General features: G+C 39.4%; 1 protein-coding gene across 2 annotated transcripts in view; it reads left to right on the top strand.

Moving 5' to 3' along the window:
* The window catches only part of FAM120A (family with sequence similarity 120 member A), a 105,173-nt gene that overhangs the window by 2,042 nt on the left and 79,595 nt on the right, over positions 1-23,536 (top strand). For both annotated transcript variants that reach the window (XM_007468159.1, XM_007468160.1), the window contains exons 2-3: positions 18,625-18,871; positions 22,515-22,597. In XM_007468159.1, coding sequence (XP_007468221.1) covers positions 18,625-18,871; positions 22,515-22,597 — 330 coding nt within the window. The remainder of the gene's footprint in view (positions 1-18,624; positions 18,872-22,514; positions 22,598-23,536) is intronic.

Raw genomic sequence — 23,536 nt, 5'->3', positions numbered from 1 at the left:
AGAGCGGCGATTGGTCTGTGAGTATGGCGGAGACCTAGACTGCGTCCCTGGGGAAGTTTGGCTGAGAGCCAGGGACTGCTGCTGGCATTTTCTGCCCTGGAGCCTGGGCTCTCTGCGAAGTAAGACGGTGCCGACTCCCAGGTGTGATCCACCTCCAGAAGATGCCCTGAGTGTTAACAGTTTTATCTTGTTCAGAAATGGAAACTACTACTGGAAAGACAGTGAGCTTTCTAGTCAAGTGGCTTTCAAAGGAACACCGTGAATTTTACTTAGGATTAGAGTCAGTGTTTGTACACAGTCGCTGTACCTTTTGAAAGAACTGCTAAATTCTCTTTTAATTGTAAAATTTCTTGGTATTTATCTTTGTGCCCCTGTAAATGTTTCACTTACCTGCTAGGTGCCCAGAATTTTGACCAATGTGTAAGTTAGTAAGAAACTATATTTAAGATCATTTCTTCCACTTAGGTTTCTGCACTCAAGATATAATTGAGTCTATAATTATTTTGCTTTAGACAAGCTTTTAACTCCTGATATAGAACCACAATATAGTGTTAATTTTACAGTTTAATATAGTAATGACTCAATTCCTTGATGGACACTTAACTGGTAGCCTCACCTTTTTGGAAAATGCCTAAGAAATCTAGCTACTAAAAACTTCTCAGCAGCCAAATGAGAGGTCAGGAAGCTTTGGTATAGTGACCCAAAAAGGAAAAAAAAAGCTTTCTGTTTCCTCCTTGAAGAATCAACTTCTCTCCCTTGTAGACTGCCCTCTCCTTTTCAGATGTAATTCTGATAAGCTTAGTTATCTATTTCTAAACTTAGCTTGAGAAAAGGGTGCAGAGGAAAGTCTGCCAGGCAGGCGCACCATTAATAGAAGGAAGTGACACTTCACAAGGGAGAAGATAGAAAAAGCTATAAAAAAGACACATAATTCTGGGGCTTCCTTAGAAGAAAGAAAACAACCCTATGTACTTCAGTAGCCCCTGAGGGCAGTATGATTTACTCTATGAGGATGATTTTGAGCCAGAAAAATTTATGTTCAGCATTCTCTAAGGGAGTGAAGGGAGTGTACTGTTTTTTAAAAATGCCCATTAAATGGTTAAGTGAATTAAAACCATGATGGCATATCACTACATACTTGTTAGAATGGCTAAAATAAATAATTCTGGCAATGCCAAGTGCTGGCAAGAATGCTGAGCAATTGGAATCGTCCCACATGGCTGGTGGGAATGCAAGATGGCACGCCATCCTGAAAAACAGCTCCCTTAGTTTCTTATAAAATGCATTTACCATGTGGTCCAGCAATTGTACTCCTGGGTATTTTCCTAATGAAACAATTATTCACACAAAAACTGAACTTGAGGGGCTTCCCTGGTGGCACAGTGGTTGAGAGTCCGCCTGCCGATGCAGGGGACACGGGTTCGTGCCCCGGTCTGGGAAGATCCCACGTGCCGCGGAGTGGCTGGGCCCGTGAGCCATGGCCGCTGAGCCTGCGCGTCCGCAACCTGTGCTCTGCAGTGGGAGAGGCCACAGCAGTGAGAGGCTCGCGTACTGAAAAAAAATCCCAAAAAAACAAAAAAACTGAACTTGAATGTTCATAGCAGTTTTATAAATAATAGCCAAAACTGGAAACAACCAAAATATCCTTTAATAGGTGAATAGTTAAGCTATGGTACTGTGCAATACTACTTAGCAATAAAAAGGGAGAAACTACTGATACATACAACTTGGATGAGTCTTTATAGCTTCATGTTGAGTGAAAGAAGCCAGGCTCAAAAGGTATGGTTCTATTTATATGACATTCTCTTGAAGATAAGGCTGTAGTGATGGGGACCCGATGAGTGGTTGCCTGAGGGTGTGAATATAAAGGGACAGCAGGAGGGAGCTTTGTGGGGTGATGGAACTGTTCTGTAACCTGATGGTAGTGGTGGTAGCATTTTGTGTGTATGTGTGTGGTACACGGGCCTCTCACTGTTGTGGCCTCGCCCGTTGCGGAGCACAGGCTCCGGATGCGCAGGCTCAGCGGCCATGCCTCACGGACCCAGCCGTTCCGCGACATGTAGGATCTTCCTGGACCGGGGCACGAACCCGTGTCCCCTTCATCGGCAGGCAGACTCTCAACCACTGCGCCACCAGGGAAGCCCTGGTAGCATGTTTTAAAATCATAGAACTATACATCAAAAGTAAATAAAAGTTAATTTTACTGTATGATATTTGTATTTTTTTTAAGGTTAAATAAAAATTGACAAAGGAATTGATGCAAACATCTCACTATATATAATGTTGGGCACATGAGGCATTTTTCTTATAAAAATCTACTGTCGTATTGGCCGTCTCCAGAGTTCTGCAAACTGGCAGAAAGTCTTAATTTCCTGTCAGCTTTGCTTAGAGAAATCTTTTTTGGCTTAGAAGAGTATGTCTTTGCTAAAGTAATAATTACATTTCTTTAACCATTAGAAGTTGGCCCACACATCAGCTAATTTTGTTCAGGTCATTAAACTGCCCGGCCTGAATTTGGCTTCTGTTAGTTACTAGGAGCATTTCCTCTTGTGTGCCTTGAGTCATCATAACCTTTGAAACTTGGTGAGGACTGATGTTGATTTAAAAATCTTGGTGGCATTAAATGCCTGGAGCTTTACTAAATGTTTCTGCCTCAAGACTTGTGGTGTTGGTGTGCAGGTTTATAATGAAGTCCTTGAAATCTTATCCTGAATCGGTACTCTGGGGTATTTACTCAGATCTTACATAAAGCAGAGCTCATGTTTTAAGTCACTGGAAGAATGTGAGATTAGGCTGTGGCCTGAGATCTTGGGATGATGATCTCTTTCTTTGTATACTTTGTAGGGTGCCAGTCCCATGCTAGGTCATCTCTCACAGTGCTGTCTCATTTAGCCCTCAGTGTTTTGTTAATATGGGAAGAAACGGGATTGCCGATTGAGCAACGTCTGGGGACAAGTAACCAGTAACCCCTTCAAGAGGGAAGTGGTGTGCTGAAGTCAAAGTTCAGTTTCATTGTGTAAGAATGCTGTGGGGTGTGACTACCTGCAGTTCACTCTCAGGTCAGATCTGATAGCAAAACGCCTCTGCTGCTTTTTCCAGGCAGCACAGGTTCTATCCAAGAGACACTGAAAGCTAGCAATATACTGTTATTCTTAAAGATCTCTAATTGATCAGGGAATACTTAAAATTCAGAATTGACCACGTTATAACTCAAACCAGCCATACATTTAAAATACTTATTTAAAAATATTTATTTTCTTCAAGTGTACCAGTTTTGTGACTGGCTTATTTCACTTAGCCATAATGTCTTCAAGGTTCATCCATATTGTAATGTTGTGTCAGAATTTCCTTCCCTTATAAGGCTGAAAAATACTCTATCCTGTGGATGGACCACATTTAGTTTATGGATTCTTGGGTTGCTTCCCCCTTTGGCTGGTTGTGATTAATGAATAGTGCTGCTGTGAATATGGGTGTACAAAAATCTGTTGGGAGTCCCCGCTTTCAGTTCTTTGGGGTATGTACCCAGGAGTGGAATTGCTGGATCATTTGGTAATTCTATATTTAATTTCTTGAGGAGTCACCATACTATTTTCCACAGCAGCTGCCTATGTATATTTTATACTATATATCATAGGTTATCAAAATAGTTTTTAACATTAATGTGATCACTACATTATTCAGCAATTTGTTTTTTTATAAGTATGTAAAAAATCTTTTCATGTCTATACTTACAGTTCTAATTCTTTTTAATGCCTGCATAGTGTATAATTTATCTATCCCCTACAAATGGTATGCACACACAAATTTGATAGATTGAAGAGTGTGCACATTTTAAAAGCCTTACAAGACTATAGAGCCAACATTGCCAGACCTTCAGATTTTTCAAGAAAGTCAGAAATCCAGATTTTTATTTGAAATTATCCCATTTAAAAAACACCTTTAAGCCAAGGAAAATGGACTCTGGGCTAGATTCAGATCTTGAGCCACCAATTTGTGACTTCAGCACTGATACTTATCAACGATTATCACCCATTTTTTAGGTTTAAAGTTAGACTTACCAAAGCCCATTGCCTCTTCCCTTCAACATTGCATTGTTGAAGCCTTTTTGATTATCAAAGCACTTCCATTTCCTGGAGTTACTGAAATATGACTTTCCATAAATGCCATAATTCTGTGGACCTTCTCTGTTATATACTCTTCTCATTATTCCCCATATTACCTCTTGTGAGGTTAATACTATGCACATATTCTTTCAACATCTGACAGTTTCCAGTGCACCCTTTTACTGTTCTCAAAGACTTGAGCAGCTGGTTTTATGTACTTAGAGATTACTTCTCCCATATCCCATTCAACACACAAACTGACTCTTCTCCTCTCTAATCTGACCTCAGATTACTCACCTCTAGTGACTATTGTAATATCACTTTAGCTACCCTAGGGTTTGCCCCCTATAATTAGCAGGAAGAATGATACCACCTTTAAGACTTCAAACTGCATGTCCCCCCTAGAGCCTGACTTCTACTCCTTTCACTTTCCACAATTGTCTCTTCTCCCAGTCTGTTCTGATTTCACTTTTAGCCCTAACTGGTTTGAGCCTGATGGTCACCTATTTCAAAGTTACACTTGCCACCCTGGAGTCATCTTTGGCATTTTTATCATTCCTTCCTGCCAGTCCCTGCAATATGACACGTCAGTTCTAGCCCAGCAGTCTCTTACTTACACTTCTGTTCCTCATTTCTAGTATTCCCAACATGTGAACTCACCAAGTTTACCAAAAAGGTCTGGTGGGTTGTGAAACCAAATTATTGGGTGTTTATCAGCATTTAGAAAAATTCACACAGAATAAAATAGAATAAAAAGTAGAATGCAAGACATGTATTAAGGGTAAATACCATTATATTAAACTGTGTCTTACTGTGGATAGTAGAATTGCCTCTGGATCTGACCAGGCCCCCATGCCTAGTATCAACAGTGGAACTCATCTTGCACACAATGTCAGAGCATCCTGCAGGGTCCTCAGGTGAGTCATTCTCCTGGCAAACTCCTTATTCAGGCTTTTAGACCCTCCTGCAATCTGAATCCATTCTACCTTCCTTAGTTTCAGAATTCTTCTATTATACTTTTAAAATGCTCCCAACCAGACTGTTCACTGTTTCCCCAAGAAATGTCCATTTCCCAACTCTACTGATGTCTCCCTCTGTCTGCCCCACTTTCGCTTGCCAGAATTTTGGTTCTACCTCAAAGCTCATCTCAAAAGCTTTATTGTAGCTACCTTCATATGTATCTCCCGCACTAACTCTAAGCTACTTGAGGCCAGGGACTAATTTTACTCCTCCTGTATTTCCTATGTTTAGTGTAGGCATTCAACTTTTTAATCATATATTTACTTTGTTCTTTTTATATAGGCAATTTAATTATTTTCTTTCAACACCTGGGTCAGTGGCCATTAAGTAAGATTTATTTTCTTACTTTAAATTTCTTATTCTCTCTTCTCTGGTTTCCAGTGATGATTCATTCTCCCTTTAGCAAACATTGAGTGCCTGCTATTGGCCAGGTGTGGAAGAGTGAATATAACAGAAACGAATGGAATCCTTTAAGGAGTTTACTCTAGTGGAAGCGGGCTGGGGGTGGCTCGTTTACATCATTTTCCCATGTCAACGTTTGGAACTTTCTTTGATGCCATAGGACAATCTATTTAGTCAGTGAAGAGCAGTAAGTGATTCTCAACAGGGGCTAGAGGGCTGGTGATTTTGGCAAGGTCTAGAGACATTTTTGATTGTCACAGATGAGGGCATACTGGCTGCAAGCATCTAGAAGCAGGGGCCAGGGATGCTGCTAAACATTCTACAGTGCACAGGACAGCCCCCCAGTAAAGAATTATCCATTCCCAAATATCACCAGTGCCAAGGCTAGGAAATCCTGATGTGAACAAGTCAAAGAATTCTAAGCTTTGGGCCTTAGTAAAGCCATATAAATGTTTGAAATAGAGATTTCTAAGTATACCAAGGAGAGAAGTTAAAAAAGAGAATATAGCTTAGCTTTCTAAATAAGATACGTACATACACACACACACCTTCTCTCTTATATATTTCTAGACCCACATTGCTCTTCATTTTGTTTTATACAATTAGAATTTATACAATGGGAAGAAATTAATTAAAACATACTACACATTCCAGCCTTAGTAGGAAATTGACCATAGGAATAAATACCATGTAATATGAAGAGGAGTTCCTTTTTTTTTAAATTGGGATATAGTGGACATACAGCATTATATTAGCTTCAGCTGTACAGCATAATGATTCAATATATGTATATATATTATTAAATGATCACCACATTAAGTCTAGTTAACATCCATCACCATACATAGTTATACTTTTTTTTCTTATGAGAATTTTTAAGCTCTCTCTTAGCAACTTTCAAATATACAATACAGTGTTAACTACACTCCATGCTGTACATTACATCCTCATGGCTTATTTATTTTATACAGATGACCCTTGAACAGCACGTGTTTGAGCAGTGTGGATCCACTTACATGTGGATTTTTGTCAGTAGTAAATATTACAATTTGTGGTTGGTTGAGTCCATGGATACAGAACCGTGGATGGAGGAGTAACTATAAAGTTATACACAGATTTTTGACTGCGTGGAGGGTTGGTTTGCCTAAACACCTCCCTCCCCATTGTTCAGGGGTCAACTGTAACTAGAAGTTTGTATATTTAGACTTCACCCATTTTCTCCACCCCCACCCTAAAGAAGCAATACTTTAGAATTTGGAAAATTAGATTTATTTTCCAATGGATTTATAGACAAAGTTTTATAAATAGAACAATTAGATGTAAGTGAATCAGAGTTCAGATAGAAATATTCTAAAATTCTCCAAATGTCTCTATATAGCTGGAATTATTTTTTACTTACGTTTATGTTTTCTCTAGCAAGTAAGTCCTATGATGGATGACCAACTCTTAGAACATTATGTTATCCATCTCTTAGAACATTGGCATGTAGTGGGTGTTCAAAATATTTTGAGAAATGGACAAATAAATCAATTCCAGACTCACCAGTTAGTCATCTTGTGCAAGGCAGTGATGGCAGAAAGATGGTAGAAAGTTTGTGTTCAAACCCAGAGTCTAGTCAATTCCACAGATAAGTAGCCTCAGCTTGGCCACCTGGCACAGAGGCTTTATCTTTGAGTAAGCCCTTTATGCTTCTTAATTTAGGAGCTGTGTTGAAGACATCAAAGGGGTGACTGCTTAGGGAAATTGGCTTCATTTAGCCATCTTTTTTTTCTCCCTTGTTATACCTGGCTCTATCAAACATTGTTTCTAGGTATTTTAGGGCCAGTATAGAGTTGAACTTGGCACACTGATTTATCTGCAAAGGTGATGGTAAATCTACAGTAATTAAGGATCTGTGATCTAGAAACGTGATTCTTTTGTACCCCGGTTACTTGGTATTTCCCTCTTGTCTCTAGAATAAATTTATTTCTTTGGAAAAACTGAAACTACCCTGTTGGTATTTTGCCAATTAGTGTAGGAAAATATACTGGAAGGAGTATTACTGGAGGGTTGAGTTTTCATAGGTCTGGAGTGTATTGTTCATCGTCATCAGCAGGAGTGCCAGCCAGTCCAGACTGGGAGGGCCTCCCTGGACTGCTTGGATGAGCACAGGCACCATGGTTTTTCAATCTCCTGTACCTATGTGAGCCATTAAATATTTCAATAAAGAATTTGCACGTGTCACCATTTTGAAATAAATTGCATCAATCTTTCATTTTTCTAAATTCCAAAAGTTAAATTTTGATGTATTTTGGAATTGGATTTTTAAAAAGAATACTATTGCTTGGAGTTAGCTGAATCATTAGGAGATTAATATAGTAGGCTGAATAGACACTGAATACAAATAATGTTGGTGTTTCAACACTCCTTTTTTCTTTTAAATTAATTTTTATTGGAGTATGGTTGCTTTACAATGTTGCGTTAGCCTCCACTGCACAACAAAATGAATCAGCTAAACACATACAGATATCCCCTCCCTTTTGAACTTCACTCCCATTTAGGTTACCACTGTGCACTAGGTGAGTTCCCTGTGCTATATAGCATGTTCCTATCAGTTGTCCATTTTATTCATAGTATCAATAATGTGTATGTGTCAGTCCCAGTCTCCCAATTCCTCCCACCCCACCCCTTTCCCCCTTGGTTCAACATTCCTTTTTTTTTTTTTTTTTTTTTTTTTTTTTTTCGGTACGCGGCCCCCTCACTGCTGTGGCCTCTCCCATTGTGGAGCACAGGCTCCGGACGTGCAGGCTCAGCAGCCATGGCTCACGGGCCTAGCCGTGCTCCACGGCATGTGGGATCTTCCCGGACCGGGGCACGAACCCGTGTCCCCTGCATTGGCAGGCAGACTCTCAACCACTGTGCCACCAGGGAAGCCCTCAACATTCCTTTTATTATTTTTATTTTAAAAATGTATGAAGTTTAACTTGCATTTCTTTTAGGACATTCAGTCTCTTATTTAATTTTTTAACAGAGAAAGAAAACAGTTTTATTATTGAATAAGCATTGAAACAGATTGCAGTTGCATCACAGGCAACCTGCTAAAGAGATTGCAAAGAAGAAATCTTACCCTTTTATGTAGGCTGGCAGATATAATATATTACATATATGCTAATGTCATTATCCAAAGGAAAAATAAAACTTCTGTTTTGACAAGGAGGAAGTTATATCTTGGAGCTAAGTGCCTAGGATTTCTGAGAAAACAGGGAGCCGGGGTGCCACCCTCTTATTATTATAATTTTTATCTTTATTTTTTTAATTGTAATAAACTGTAACAAAAGTTTTACCATTTTAACCATTTCTTATTTTTATTTTTTTATTAATTTATTTTATTTTTGGCTGCGTTGGGTCTTCATTGCTGTGCGTAGGCATTCTCTAGTTGCGGCTAGCGGGGGCTGCTCTTCGTTGCATTGTGCAGGCTTCTCACTGTGGTGGCTTCTCTTGTTGCAGAGCACGGGCTCTAGGTGTGCAGGCTTCAGTAGTTGGGGCGGGCAGGCATAGCCGTTGTGGCTTGCGGGCTCTAGAGCACAGGCTCAGTAGTTGTGGTGCAGGGGCTTAGTTGCTCCACAGCTAAGCATGTGGGATCTTCCCGGACCAGGGCTCGAACCCATGTCCCCTGCATTGGCAGGCGGATTCTTGACCACTGCCCCACCAGGGAAGCCCGCCCATTTTAACCATTTTTAAGTGGAATTAAGTTCAGTAGAATTAAGTACAATCTTCCCTCAGGTATATGCAGGGGACTGATTCCAGGAGCCCCCTCAGATACCAAAATCCAAGGATGCTCAAGTCCCTGATGTAAAATGGTGTAGTACAGTGAGTACAGTCGGCCCTCCATATCAGCGGATGCGAAACCACATTCACACTGCTATGCAGCCATCACTACCATCAATCTCCAGAAATTTCTCATCTTCCCAAAGTGAAACTGTCCTCATTGAGCACTAACTCCCCATTCCTCTCTGCCAGCCTGTGGCAGCCGCCATTTTACTTTCTTGTCTGTATGAATCTGACTACTTAAGGCACCTCATATGAATGGAATCACACAGAATTTATCTTTTTGTAACTGGTTTATTTCACTGAGCATAATGTCCTTGAGGTTCATCCGTGTTGTAGGATGTATCAGAATTTCCTTCCTTTTCGAGGCTGCATAATAATTTCTTGTGTGGGATAGACCACATTTTGCTTATCTGTTCATCTGTCAGTGGACTCTTGGGTTGCTTCTACATTTTGGCTATCGTGAATAATATTGCTATGAAAATGGGGGTGCAAATATCTGTTTGAATCCTTGAGTTCAGTTCTTTTGAGTATATGCCCAGAAATGGAATTGCAGGATCATATGGTGATTTTATATTTTGAGAACTGTTATACCATTTTCCACAGCAACTACACCATTTTACATTCCCACTAGCAATGTGTGAGGGTTCCAGTTTTTCCACATACTCGCCAACACTTGCTTATTTCTGTTTTTTTTTAGTAGCCATCTTAATTGGTGTGAAATGGTATCTCGTGGTTTTGATTTACATTTCCCTATGATTAATGAAGTTGAGAATCTTTTCATGTGCCACTCCCTTATTTTAAAAGAAATTGTTTTTCCTTGCTTTTAAGACCACTGCAACCAATTCTTATAGAATAACCAAGAGCTATATAAGGTAAGACGTTTATTCAGCCATGATTACAGATTTCCTGAGGAGGAGAGGTTTACTTTTAGAGACATTGCTAATGTATGTCATGACACTAAAATTGCTCTTTTAAAGTAAACAACAGCAATAAAAATCTTCTACAAAGTTAGCATTGACTTTCATGTTCTCACTCTTCAGCTCGACTTGAGTAGGGAGTAAGTAGCCTGAGTAAGTTTTACCCACACCTCATACATAGTGTCTAGAATTCTGCTGGATAAAGGTCAGAGCCTGATTTTTTTTTTTTTTTAACAAAAGAATTTAGGTTGACTTATCCTTTTACGTTCAGGTTAACTTATATCTTTTAAGGCTGGTAGCTGGTTGGAGGACGTGTCACATTATTCCCTGAGCCTCTGAAAAATGATTCTAAAGAAAAACCACATATATTTTTTTCTTTGTGTTAGAAAATCTCTTTATGACAACTAATAGTGTTTCAGGTCCTGCATGAAAAATATGAAGAAGTAGATTCTTTCTCACATAGCTTACTTAAAAATAAATAGTACCTGACATTTATCAAGTGCTTATTATTTATGAATGATTCTGAGCTGTTTACATGTAGTAACTCATTTAATCATCACAGCTACCCTATGAGGTAGGAGAGTACTATTATTTTTGCAGATGAAGAAATGGAAGTACAGAAAGTTTTAAAGTAGGCAGTGGAGTTCACCTGATGCCAGAGACACAAAACCTCACTGTACAAGTGCTTCTTCACTGGAGATTAGGAGTAACAGTGTTACATTTTCATTCTTATAGGACTTTCCCCATAGTTGCTTTCAGCATTAATAAATAATTACATTCACAAAGTAAGCCTGAGAATTTTTTAGTCATTATTCTTTTTAAAAAATACTGAATTTTGATGTATCTGCCTTTTTAATGATGAAACTTAAAACTATTGAGATAAAAAGATTTACCTAGGATTCTGTGGCAAATATATAGTTACATAAAATTATCCCTAGCTAAATACAAAATACTTCATTGGGACCAAAAGTGGGGCGTTTTGCCAGCTACTGAAGATCTTCAACACTGATTGCATACACCATGCTTCTTGCTGACGGATGGGTGGAGAGGTGAGGCGAGGTGTTTGGTGGTTCCCAGCCTAGTTGTGGCTACCAAAGCACATATCAAGTGGGCTTCCCTGGTGGCGCAGTGGTTAAGAATCTGCCTGCCAATGCAAGGGACACAGGTTCGAGCCCTGGCCTGGGAAGATCCCACATGCTGCGGAGCAACTAAGCCCGTGCACCACAACTACTGAGCCTGAGCTCTAGAGCCCGCAAGCCACAACTACTGAGCCCACATGCCACAACTACTGAAGCCTGCGCGCCTAGAGCCCGTGCTCCGCAAAAAGAGAAGCCACAGCAATGAGAAGCCCGCGCACCGCAACAAAGAGTAGCCCCGCTCACCGCAACTAGAGAAAACCCGCTCACAGCAACAAAGACCCAACACAGCCAAAAATAAAAAGATAAAATAAATAAATTTATATATTAAAAAAATAGTAAACGTTGAATGCTCTGTGCACTGTACTCAGGAGCTCTACGGTTTCACTCCCTTGATCTGAAGTTGCATTTTGATGCAGTGGTGATGGCAGCCATGGCAAAAATCAGTCAAGGCCTAGTGCCTTTAAGGTGGTAGGCAGTCTTTGGTTACTAGCCTGTGGTTTTCTGTGAGGAGGCTATGCATAATTCCAAGTCTGGCTCACTCTCATAGGAGGCCTTAACCCTTTCTTTATCACCTGTGAGTAGGTAGGTCTCGGCTTCATTTTTTAGCTTGCTTTATACTCTTTGGGAATTCAAATTGAAATAATCTTCCCAGCATTGTATTTCATAGTTTTTACTCATTTCTAAAATAAGAATTAAGAACTAGACATACCATTTTCATTAAGCATAATGTGCCCAGTCTGAGCCAGGAGCTGGAAGGCCAGGGAATTGGAGAAACAGAACACAGGGAATAGGGTGAGTAGAAGAGATGGGAAACAGGAGTGAAAGGCATTCAGACCGGAAGAAAGACACACTGAAAGGAGAAAGAACAGCGATACCCTGTTAGACCCTGATTCCTAGAAGCTTAACCTCTGGAATTTAATTTTTTTTTTTAATTAAAAAACTACCTCTCAGGTTCTGTTTTGATGCAATCCAGGTGTTTTCCTATCCCCACCCAAACCTTGCATTGAGTCTCCTCTGCACCGCATCCAATTCTTTGCCCCTGACTCTTTACCAGGCTCTTTGACATAAGTCTTGAGGAATTGTTCAGTGGGCCTCTTACAGGTATTCTTGGTTGTTGGACTTTATTCTTTCATTCATAGGTTTATGCCATCTGTGGTGGGCTTTCCTACTTCCCTTAGTTGGACTGTCTGGGGAGAGTTGTGTTTTCACATGATAGACTCTCGGAGACTTTGCCTGTCAGGCCTTTCAGTGCTTTGTTCACATGATGAAATAGCTTAAAACAGTCTCTCAGTTAGTGTCTTGTAGACCAGGGGTCCCCAACCCCTGGGCTATGGACTGGTACTGGTCCATGGCCTGTTGGGAACCAGGCCGCACAGCAGGAGGTGAGCAGTGGATGAGTGAGCAGAAGCTTCATCTGTATTTACAACTGCTTTCCATGGCTCGCATTACTGCCTGAGCTCTGCCTCCTGTCAGATCACCTGCGGCATTCCATTCTTAGAGGAGTGCGAACCCTACTGTGAACTGCGCACGTGAGGGATGTAGGTTGTGTGCTCCTTATGAGAATCTAAAGCCTGATGATCTGAGGTGGAGCTGAGGCGGTGATGCTAGCTCTGGGGAGCGGCTGCAAATACAGATTATCATTAGCAGAGAGGTTTGCTTGCACAGAGACCATAATAAATCAGTTGCTTGCAGACTCATATCAAAACTCTTATCAGTGAGTGGCAAGTGAAAGGAAGCCCAGGGCTCCCACTGATTCTGCATTATGGTGAGTTGTATAATTATTTCTTTATATATTACAATGTAATAATAATAGAAATCAAGTGCACAATAAATGTAATGCACTTGAATCATCCCAAAACCATTCCTTTCCCCCCGCCGCCTCCAATCTGTGGAAAAACTGTCTTTCAGGAAACCGGTCCCTGGTGTCAAAAAGGTTGGGGACCGCTTTTGTAGACTATTGTGTTGTTTGTTTGTTTGTTTTTAAATAAACTTCTTACTTGGGAATAACTTGGGGTTTATAGAAAAGTTGCAAAAATGGTACAGAGAGTTCCTGAATATCCTTCACTCAGCTTTCATGCACCTTAGCATCCTATGAGCTAGTACAACTGTTGCAACTAAGAAATTAGCATTGGTACAGTACCATTAACTGCATTATGTATTTCATTCAGATTTCTTCCATTTTCTACCTGTATCCTTTTTGGATTCCCTGTTGCCTTTAGGCGTCTTATCTGCTTACTGATCTCTGATCTGGGACAGCTTCTCAGCCTCTGCTTGTCTCTGTGGTGACCTTGACACTTTTGGAGAACTGATCAGGCATTTTGTAGGTTGGCCTCCAATTTGGGCTGTCTGATATTTTCTTGTGATTTGGGGAGAATGCTCCAGAGGTGCAGTGCCCTCCTTCCATCTATCTACTGGGCGTCTGCTCAGTGTCATGCCTTTTAGTGGAGAATGGTATTTAGAAACCAGATCGGGGTACAGATGTTCTTTCTCCTGGGGTGTTGCTGCTTCTAGGTTCTCTGCTGACACCTGGGAGATCTATGTGTGTGTTTATAGACTAATCCACGTGCACACACTTATCTCTAATGATTTCTGTGCCTGTCTGTCTGTGTTGTCATCTACTTGTGGGTTCTTACGGACATCTCCATGGCTAACCCAACACTACAGGGTCATGCTAGCCTCCTCCCTTTGCACATTTGTAAGCCCGTTCTCTGATAGGGAGACACTGAGGTCATCTACCATCTATTTACCCCAACCTTAACACATGTGAAGGTGATTTCAGAGTTGTTCATTGGCACCCCTGTGACAGACGGTTTATAATACAATTTGATACATCTTGTCAGTTTGCATTCTGGCCTACCATCCCTGACTGCTGGCTGATTTTTTTTTTAAGTTGTGTATATTAAAGTTTATTCTTTGTATGATATGTACAATGATGTAAGCTTGTACAAATTCATAGAGTCGTGTATCCATCACCCAGACTCTTTCATTTAGGTGTTTTGTGGGGTTTTTATTTCCCTAATTGAGTAACTGCTACACCACGCTTCCATTGTTCACTTGTTGGAAAGGATTGCATCTCTGTTACCTTGTGGTTTTTAGTGCCACGTAGCCTTCCTCAGATAAAGGCAAAATGGATTTTAACCAGTGGGGAAGAATACTAGAATTTCAGAAGTTGAAAGAATCTTAAAGATTCATTAATTTTACATTCCTAGCTAGGCAGGTTGGACATCAAGCCAGAACTGGAACCTGGACATTTTGGCTCTCCTCGCCATCCATATCACTCAGGGTACCTGAGATAGGAAAGATGAGCACGACAAGGGGCACAGATTGCTCCACCTTGCTTTATTATTATTATTATTTTTTATTGAAGTATAGTTGATTGAACTAACACAATGTGTTAGTTTCTGGTGTACAGCAAAGTGATTCAGTTATACACCTTGCTTTAGATTTGAAGTCTGTGTTACTTAAGGGCAGGGTTCCTTTATCTTTTGTTTTAGGAGATTAATTCTAGCAGACAATTATTTGTTTAATGTTAGGTGTGCTTTGGGGGAGGATTAAGATATTGTTAACATTTGCAAATTAGTCTTGTAGTGAATTATTAATAGTTCATTCGCTTTGCTTATTAATGCCAGCCTGAAACCAAGTGTTCTGAATGAATGAGGAATTGTGTTTGGGGAAAGGTCAGTGGAAGGAGGTGACTGTGGAAAGCGCTACATTCCACTCCCCAGAGATAGATGAAACTGCTCTATAAGGCTCTACTGGCTGTTGGTTTCTGCTGTTTATAGTTTATAGTAATCTTTATAGATAATTTAAAGACTGTTTGGGGCCCCTGAACTGGGACTCCCAGAGTTTTTCATTTCATAAATAGTTTTTACTGTGTGCCAGGCACCAAGCTAGACCCTTGATATGTAGATGAGCAAATTGCGTGCCTTGTCTGGCAGGAGATGGATGTGAAAGGAGGAGTATTTGCCCCCATTGCGGTGGCATAGAGGTGGCCAGTGTGGGCGTGGCGTATATGAGGGCTGTTTCAACTTTTTATTAGATTTTTTTCCTTTAAAAAAGTTTTTTTTCTACCATAATTCAAAAAGAGTCATGTACCACAATGTTCATTGCAGCACTATTTACAATAGCCAGGACATGGAAGCAACCTAAGTGTCCATCAACAGATGAATGGATAAAGAAGATGTGGCACATATATACAATTGAATATTACTCAGAGATAAAAAGAAACAAAACTGAGTTATTTGTAGGAAGGTGGATGGACCTAGAGTCTGTCATACAGAGTGAAGTAAGAAAGAGAAAAGCAAATACCGTATGCTAAGATGTAAAAAAAATGGTTCTGAAGAACCTAATGACAGGACAGCAATAAAGACGCAGACGTAGAGAATGGACTTGAGGACACGGGGAGGGGGAAGGGTAAGCTGGGACGAAGTGAGAGTGGCATGGACATATATACACACCCAAATGTAAAATAGATAGCTAGTGGGAAGCAGCCGCATAGCACAGGGGGATCAGCTCGGTGCTTTGTGACCGCCTAGAGGGGTGGGAGAGGGAGGGGATATGGGGATATATGTATATGTATAGCTGATTCACTTTGTTATAAAGCAGAAACTAACACCATTGTAAAGCAAGTATACTCCAAAAAAGATGTTAAAAAAATAATAAAATAAAGTTTTTTTTGTTTTGTTTTTTTTTAAAGCATAATTGTGCCACCCTGCACAACTGTGTTAGTTTTTGCTTACTCCCTTTCAGTCTTTTTCCACAGGTGCAGTTTTATGTGGTTGTATGTAGCGGATATTGTATTCTGAAATGGTTTTGTTTAATATTTTGTTCTAAGCTTTTCTCAAGTTTCTCCACAACATTGTGTAGTTGCTGTGTTTACCCAGCTCCTTAATGTTAACTTATTTTTCCCATGGAAGGCTACCCTCACCCTTTTTATGCTCCCAACGTTTTTTATCAGATACGTTGGTTTCTTAGGCTCTATTTCCTGGCGTAAGATTGCTCCAGAGTCAAAGAGTATGAGTACTTTACAGCTCTGGAAATACATTGCCTGTTGTTTTACAGTGCCAACAGCCTTCCTTGAAAACCTGCCAGATTAGATCTGTCCCTGCCTGCTCTGACTCCATTGCCTACTGCTGTCTCCTGGGTCTCTGGGATGAGGCTGCAGACACCACACTCAGCTCTGAGTCAGTATGCCTGCTGTTCCCTTGCTTGAACACCCCACTGAGTGACCACACAGGGCTACCTCCTTCTTTCCCCTCCAAGGGTTGTTGTGAGGGTAATGAGGTAATATGTTGTGAGGCATGTAGAGAGTGGGTGCTCAGGGAGGATGAGTCTCTGGACCGCTCTTGTCCTGGAGCTGGGCAGAGCTAGGTTCTGAACTTCTGGCAGCCTCAGTTTCCTGGAAGAATAGGTTAACAAACTCTCTTGCAAAATATAGCTTGTACAGTACTCAACTCATACATTTAATTTTGCCCCATCTCCTCTACAGGATATCTGGCTCTATGAAGCAAGCAGCCATGCTGCCTTTTCTAGAACTCCTCTGAGGGGACTGGAGCGAGGGGGTGGTAACTCACAATCTCTCTTCATTTCAGGGCCTCTTAGGAAGATTGTGCAGACTTAATATTAACGATGTCTGGAAAACAGGAATTGCTGGTGATTTTTAAATGCCTTAAGACATTGCTGTAAATATAAAGTTTTATGTAATAAAGTGATTTGAGGTAGAGAGCATGGACTTGGAGATTATCATTTCTAGGTGAAGCTGGGCTAATTAAAAAAAATTTTAACTAGTTTTCTATTTTAGTGAAAGTACTCTATTTTTAGATTGAGATAAAACAGCATCATCCTATTCTAAGAACAGTAATTGACTAATTGTACGTTGTTATTGTTTTCTTTGTAAAGCAAAATATTTTTATCAAAATACTAAGAGAATGCAAAAAATTATTTTTCCTTTAAATATGCATCTTTAAAAGGACTGCTTTGCCGCTGAGATTTCATTATAACTAACTTTCTAACAAAATTTGGTGAAAGTCAGTGAGAAATGAGAGTAACCCTACAATGATGTCCATCTAGTAGGTGACCATTTAACACTTGAACTTAATTTTTCATGTATTTTAAATTTTAATTCAATGTAGACACAAATCGGGCAGTGTAGTTCTAGAAATTTATGTTTAAGGGCACTTGTTTTTTACCTTTAGGGCTCTATGGAGAGTTTATTTTCCATAGCTGAATCACCCAATTAAGTTTAAAATTCTGTTTGCTAAAATACCTTTACCCATTGTAGGGGGAAAAAAAAACTGCCAAATTTTAGTTGGTTAAATGAGTGTGGGTAACAGCAGGAGAGGAACTGTCTTTGACTTTATATATATAATTTTAGGAAAATGTTTTTCAATGCCCTTTGGTATGTTTTTTGGAATAGAGAAATTCTGGGGGCTTTTTGCTTTTCTGTGGGTGTTGCTTCTCTGCCCTCTTTAGTATGTGACAGACACCTGAGATAGATGGTGTTGACTTTTCACAATGGGAGAGCCAGTAGAAGTAAAGAAGCTTCAGCTTGTAGTTTTCATCACTAAAAAGGCAGTAAATTTAGACCTACCCTTCACAGTTGTCCTGAACCTGGTGCTGTACCACCAGAGCTGGTCCTTTGCACAGAATAAACGCCTGACAGTTATTTGGGGGTAAACATGTTCATTCTTATTATTACCCATATGCTGAATGCTTCAGGGTCTATAGTAAGGTAGGTGATGGATAATACTTGGCTTTTTTTTTTTTTAATCCTTCTGGTTATTTCACCTATTTGCTTTGACTTACTTTGAAGAAATTATTTTGTTTTCACTGAGAGGTGGGTGGCTTCTTTCTGTCTCCGTCCTTTACACTTCTTTATTTTCCTCTTCTGTCTCTTTTTCTCCCATCTGTCTCTTTTCCTTCAAAATACTGTCACAGGGGCCACCTGGCATCGTGTATTTTTAAACAGGGTGATCTTTGAACTTGATAAGACATTGAAAGTTAATTTGCAGCCTGGATGGGATCGTAAGTTACTGACCGGGAGATTATTTCCCACTGAAATTTCCTATTTGAGCAATGTGCTGCATACTTAATGATTGTTAGTTTTGACTGTTTGGCTCTCTTGCATCTCTTCCATATCTGGAATTTACAGATTCTGTACAGATATGTCTGTGTATTGAGCACGTGCTGAAGTGGTGCCTGGCCTCTGACGAAGTGGTCTTCTCCCTTGCACAGGTTGCACAGAGCATCGAGGATCATCATCAAGAAGTGATCGGTTTCTGCAGAGAAAACGGCTTCCACGGCTTAGTTGCATACGACTCTGATTATGCCCTGTGCAACATCCCCTACTATTTCAGTGCCCATGCCCTAAAACTGAGCCGGAATGGGAAAAGTCTCACCACAAGCCAATATCTGATGCACGAGGTTGCCAAGCAGCTGGACCTGAACCCAAACCGCTTCCCTATCTTTGCTGCTTTGTTAGGTAGGTGGGCAGCGTGAAAATTCATTTAATAAAGGAGTTCCATACTCGGGACGCACTGTTGTTGTTGTTGTTTTTTAATTTCAATGCTAGAATGTTTGGGATTGTATCTTACTTAAATTTTAAAAAAACAGGGAATGGGCTGGGCTTCTCCTCAGTAACATTCTTTACTCATTACTTTTTGGTGTCACTGAAAATGTGCTTCATTTGTTCTTAAGTGTTTGTTTATGTATTGTTCCATTTAGGCCGATAAACTAATTTCGTGGAAAAAAATGCCCTTAAAGTTTGGGGAAAATAACATTTAAAAATCACAGATGTTAACACAGTCTCACTTATGAAAATTAAACATTTAAACCTTTGGCACAAATTATGTTTGTTATAGAAGAAAATAAGCTGTGAAGTTAGCACTGTCATGTTTTCCCCTCATTTTCAGGATTCTCATTACTTTAAAAGGAAAACAACAAAAATAAACGTATGTTTCCTTGTTTCCAGTGCCTGCATCTTAAGTAAATGTATACATGTCTTTAAAAACTCTCTTGGAGGGGGCGTCCCTGGTGGCGCAGTGGTTGAGAGCCCGCCTGCCAATGCAGGGGACACGGGTTCGTGCCCCGGTCCGGGAAGATCCCACGGGTCATGGCCTGTGAGCCATGGCCGCTAAGCCTGCTCGTCTGGAGCCTGTGCTCTGCAACGGGAGAGGCCACAACAGTGAGAGGCCCGTGTACCACAAACAAAACAAAACAAAACAAGACAAATATTCCCTTGGAGGAATTCCTTATGCTGAATACCTAGAAAGGATGAAATCTGGTTTCAACTAAGATTTTATATATTAATTTCTTTCTCTTAAAAATAACTTGGTAATAGGTAATATATTTATTTATCACTTTATGTCTGTAGTTTATAGTTATTTCTTTCTTTTCTGTCCACTTCCCTTTCTTGTGCTTGGAATGTCCTTTTTGAAAGATATGTGGTCTCCAGAAAAGTGCGATCTTATTGTACTCTCTCAATTTCTATTCTGTAGTGCTTAGCAGCCTGATCTGGTCATGTTTAAGAGGGGGATTATATTGTGGGTTATTTTTAGAAATTCCTAATTATCAGATTTTTTATAAACATTGCAAAAAAGTTTTATACAACTAGAAATTATAGTGAGACAGCCATAATTTTTCATATATTATTTGGTGATAACATTTCAAGCTGTATAACTACAAATCAATCAAAAAATTTCTGATTTTACAAGTTGTCTTTATTTGGATCTAATCTCAAATACATGTCTTTAAGTTAGTACTTGGCTATTTTCTGTCCATTTTCTTAGTGAACTCTTGTGACTTGGGATTTGGAGGATTAAAACCTAATTTCTAAATATATGTAGTACTTTCATATTTCAGACATTAAAATATAAAAGGATATTTCCTCAAATGTTAAAAAGTGATGGAGTGGATGGGCACATTATGAAAAGTTTCATATTTACTTAAATGTTACCACAGTTGACTTTAAATGAATGGGAAAATTGTGTGCTTTTAGAATATGGATGCCTTAACTAATTTGGGAAGGATATTTGTTTATCTTATTTAAGGAAACATTGAATAAATTTCTTGGGAGATAATGCCAACTAATACTTTTCTAGCTAACTTATTTTGTGAAATAGTAAAAGAAATGAAAAACAATAGTAACATTGTGAATAATTTAGTAATAAATTAAGGCTTGGAATTTCTTCAGAAAATTTAGGCAAGTTATAGATAAACGCTTAATTGGGTGAACATTTTTAGTTTAGATTTTGTGTAAAAGTTTCAACGTCCTCAAATAAGAAAGATTATTTTTCCTTTTTTTAATAGAAAGTATAATTTCTCCTTTTTTGTAATAGAAAGTATAGCAATATAAGATGTTTTGTTTTAGAAAGGTTGAGTGAAATACTCATTTAAGTATTTGACCCAAGTTTTAACAGACTATTCTTTTTTTTTTTTACATCTTTATTGGAGTATAATTGATTTACAATGTTGTGTTAGTTTCTGTTTTTATAACAAAGTGAATCAGCTATACATATACATATATCCCCATATCTCTTCCCTCTTGCATCTCCCTCCCACCCTCCCTATCCCACCCCTCTAGGTGGTCATAAAGCACTGAGCTGATCTTGCTGTGCTATGTGGCTGCTTCCCACTAGCTATCTATTTTACATTTGGCAGTGTATATATGTCCATGCCACTCTCACTTTGTCCCAGCTTACCGTTCCCCCTCCCCGTGTCCTCAAGTCCATTCTCTACATCTGCGTCTTTATTCCTGTCCTGCCCCTAGGTTCTTCATAACCTTTTATTTTTTTAGATTCCATATATATGTGTTAGCATATGGTATTTAACAGACTATTTTTTTTTTTGCGGTACGCGGGCCTCTCACTGTTGTGGCCCCTCCCCCGTTGCGGAGCACAGGCTCCGGACGCGCAGGCTCAGCCGCTCCACGGCATGCGGAATCCTCCCGGACCGGGGCACGAACCAGCGTCTCCTGCATCGGCAGGTGGACTCCCAACCACTGCGCCACCAGGGAAGCCCTAACAGACTATTCTTGATGTTGGAATTGGCTTAATATCTTTTCAGATAGAAGCTTCAAAAACAAATCTCAGATACTTAATACTTCACAGTAAAGTTCTATACATTCCATGAGCCGAGGAAAGCAGTACAAAACTCGGTAACTGGACAATTAGGACTTAACTTTGCTCTTCTAGACTTAATGACAGTTTGGTATATCTGTATCATGTATTTGTGTGTTTAGAGTATTATGATTAGCAATATTGCAAATGAACTCACCTTGTTTTGTTTTCTGTTAGCAGCTGATTAATGAATCTGCCTAGTGTGGAGGTGACTAAATCATAATATAAAAATTACAGATTTATTTAGGAAATTACTGCTTCTAAATTGTATCAAGACCACTAACAAACCAAAGATGTTAGTATATCAGGCATCCAAGCACTACACTGAAGGGAGAATGTTCCCTGCAAAATGTAGTTTCTCAGCTGAATACAGTTCTTATTTGTGACACAGCCCTGGTGATAGTGCATAGAGCTGATTGGCACTTCTTGATGGCACTTGTTGTAGTCTGTGCTTTGTACATCTATTTGTGGGTGGTGCTGGAAATTATGGGAGGAGGGTGTTGATCCATGTCACAGGCAGCAAACATTGTCACTTAACTTTCCTTAGATTTTATAACTATAGATTCTGCCTCTGCTGTTGAACCTACTTCACAGAATGCAGTTTGAACCATAGTCTCTCATAAACAGATGAAAAGTTGTTTCAAATTGACATTTGGCATCTGGCATTATCAGACTGACCTTAATACTGTGCTGGGGAATTACTTAGGTTTTAATGCAGTTTATTCAGTTTGAATGCTGTTGAGCCTCTACTGGAAATTCACATTGTACTTGAGGCAGCTGCAAGAAGTCTGTCTGCTGTATGTTGGTTTGTATTAAAAGATGAAGAAATATTCTCAATTTCTGTGTGGAAGTTTTATGTGGTGTGTCAAATGAGGTGGTCCTAAGAAGTCATATTGCAAAGTCTGAAACTAACAAAGATAATCTACAAATTATAACATGCATTGATATTAAGTTTCCCCTGTGTCACTCATGATGATGGCTTTTATGGTATCCCTGTTTGTATTCCAGGAAATCACATTCTACCTGATGAAGATCTGGCTTCCTTTCATTGGAGTTTACTTGGTCCAGAACATCCACTAGCTTCACTTAAGGTACATATTCATTTCATTTCCAACATTTGTTGATTTTGCTATTACTTTCATAATATAAATAATGCTGCTTTATTGTAGAAGGAAATATACCACAAAATTAGCAACATCCTGCTTCTCCCTAACTTCAGAATCTGTGTTGCCTTAAAAAACAAACAACCTGCCTTATCTTGTTCCCAGCACCTATATTTTAGGGAAATATATAAATGTCCTTAAAAATTCCCTTAGAGGAATTCTTCATGCCATATACCTAGATAGGTGGAAATTTTTTAGTTAAAGTTTTCATGTATTAATTTTCTTACCTACAAATATTAATTTTTTTCAATAGATAATATCATCTTCTGTTACTCAGATCAACATCTGAGCATAGTTTGATAAATTTCATAATTTTCTTACTAATTTTTCAATATTATAAAAATCTATTTACAGTTAATGCTTTTTGAATGATGGAGGAGACCCAAGTTCATTAGAGAAGTGGTTCATTTGTACTATTTTGTTAATATTTATTTTCTTATTTTTCTCCCCTTCCTGTTTGTGAAAGTAATGAACATCCAAGAAGATTCTCTTAACTTTGATTTTCTAGAGTGGGAAGGTTTACAGTTTGATGTGAACATAGTAGTGAAATTGGTATGAGCCACTAGGGAACTTGGAGTTGTACTTGTGAGGGGCTTCCTGTGATTTTCCGTATTCCATTTGCTGGGTAAAGTGGCTCTGGTGTTCTCTGCTATTTGGTGTTGTGATCATAGCTGCCACTTGTTAGGTGGGGAGCTGGGAAGTCAGGACCTACACTGGCTGGCAGCCTGGACCTCAGTTCCTCATAGTAATAGGGAGGTTGCATGGAATGGTTTCTGAATGCACTTTTTCCTGTTGTCAGAATTGCCCTCCAAATTGGAGTTTTTGTGTTTTAACTTATAGTGAGCTTTTGTGATACTTGCAAGTTCA

The sequence above is a fragment of the Lipotes vexillifer genome, unplaced genomic scaffold (genome assembly GCF_000442215.2).
Source record: "Lipotes vexillifer unplaced genomic scaffold, Lipotes_vexillifer_v1.1 scaffold466, whole genome shotgun sequence".
Lineage (NCBI taxonomy): Eukaryota > Metazoa > Chordata > Mammalia > Artiodactyla > Lipotidae > Lipotes > Lipotes vexillifer.
This window is presented reverse-complemented; position numbering and strand designations above follow the sequence as displayed.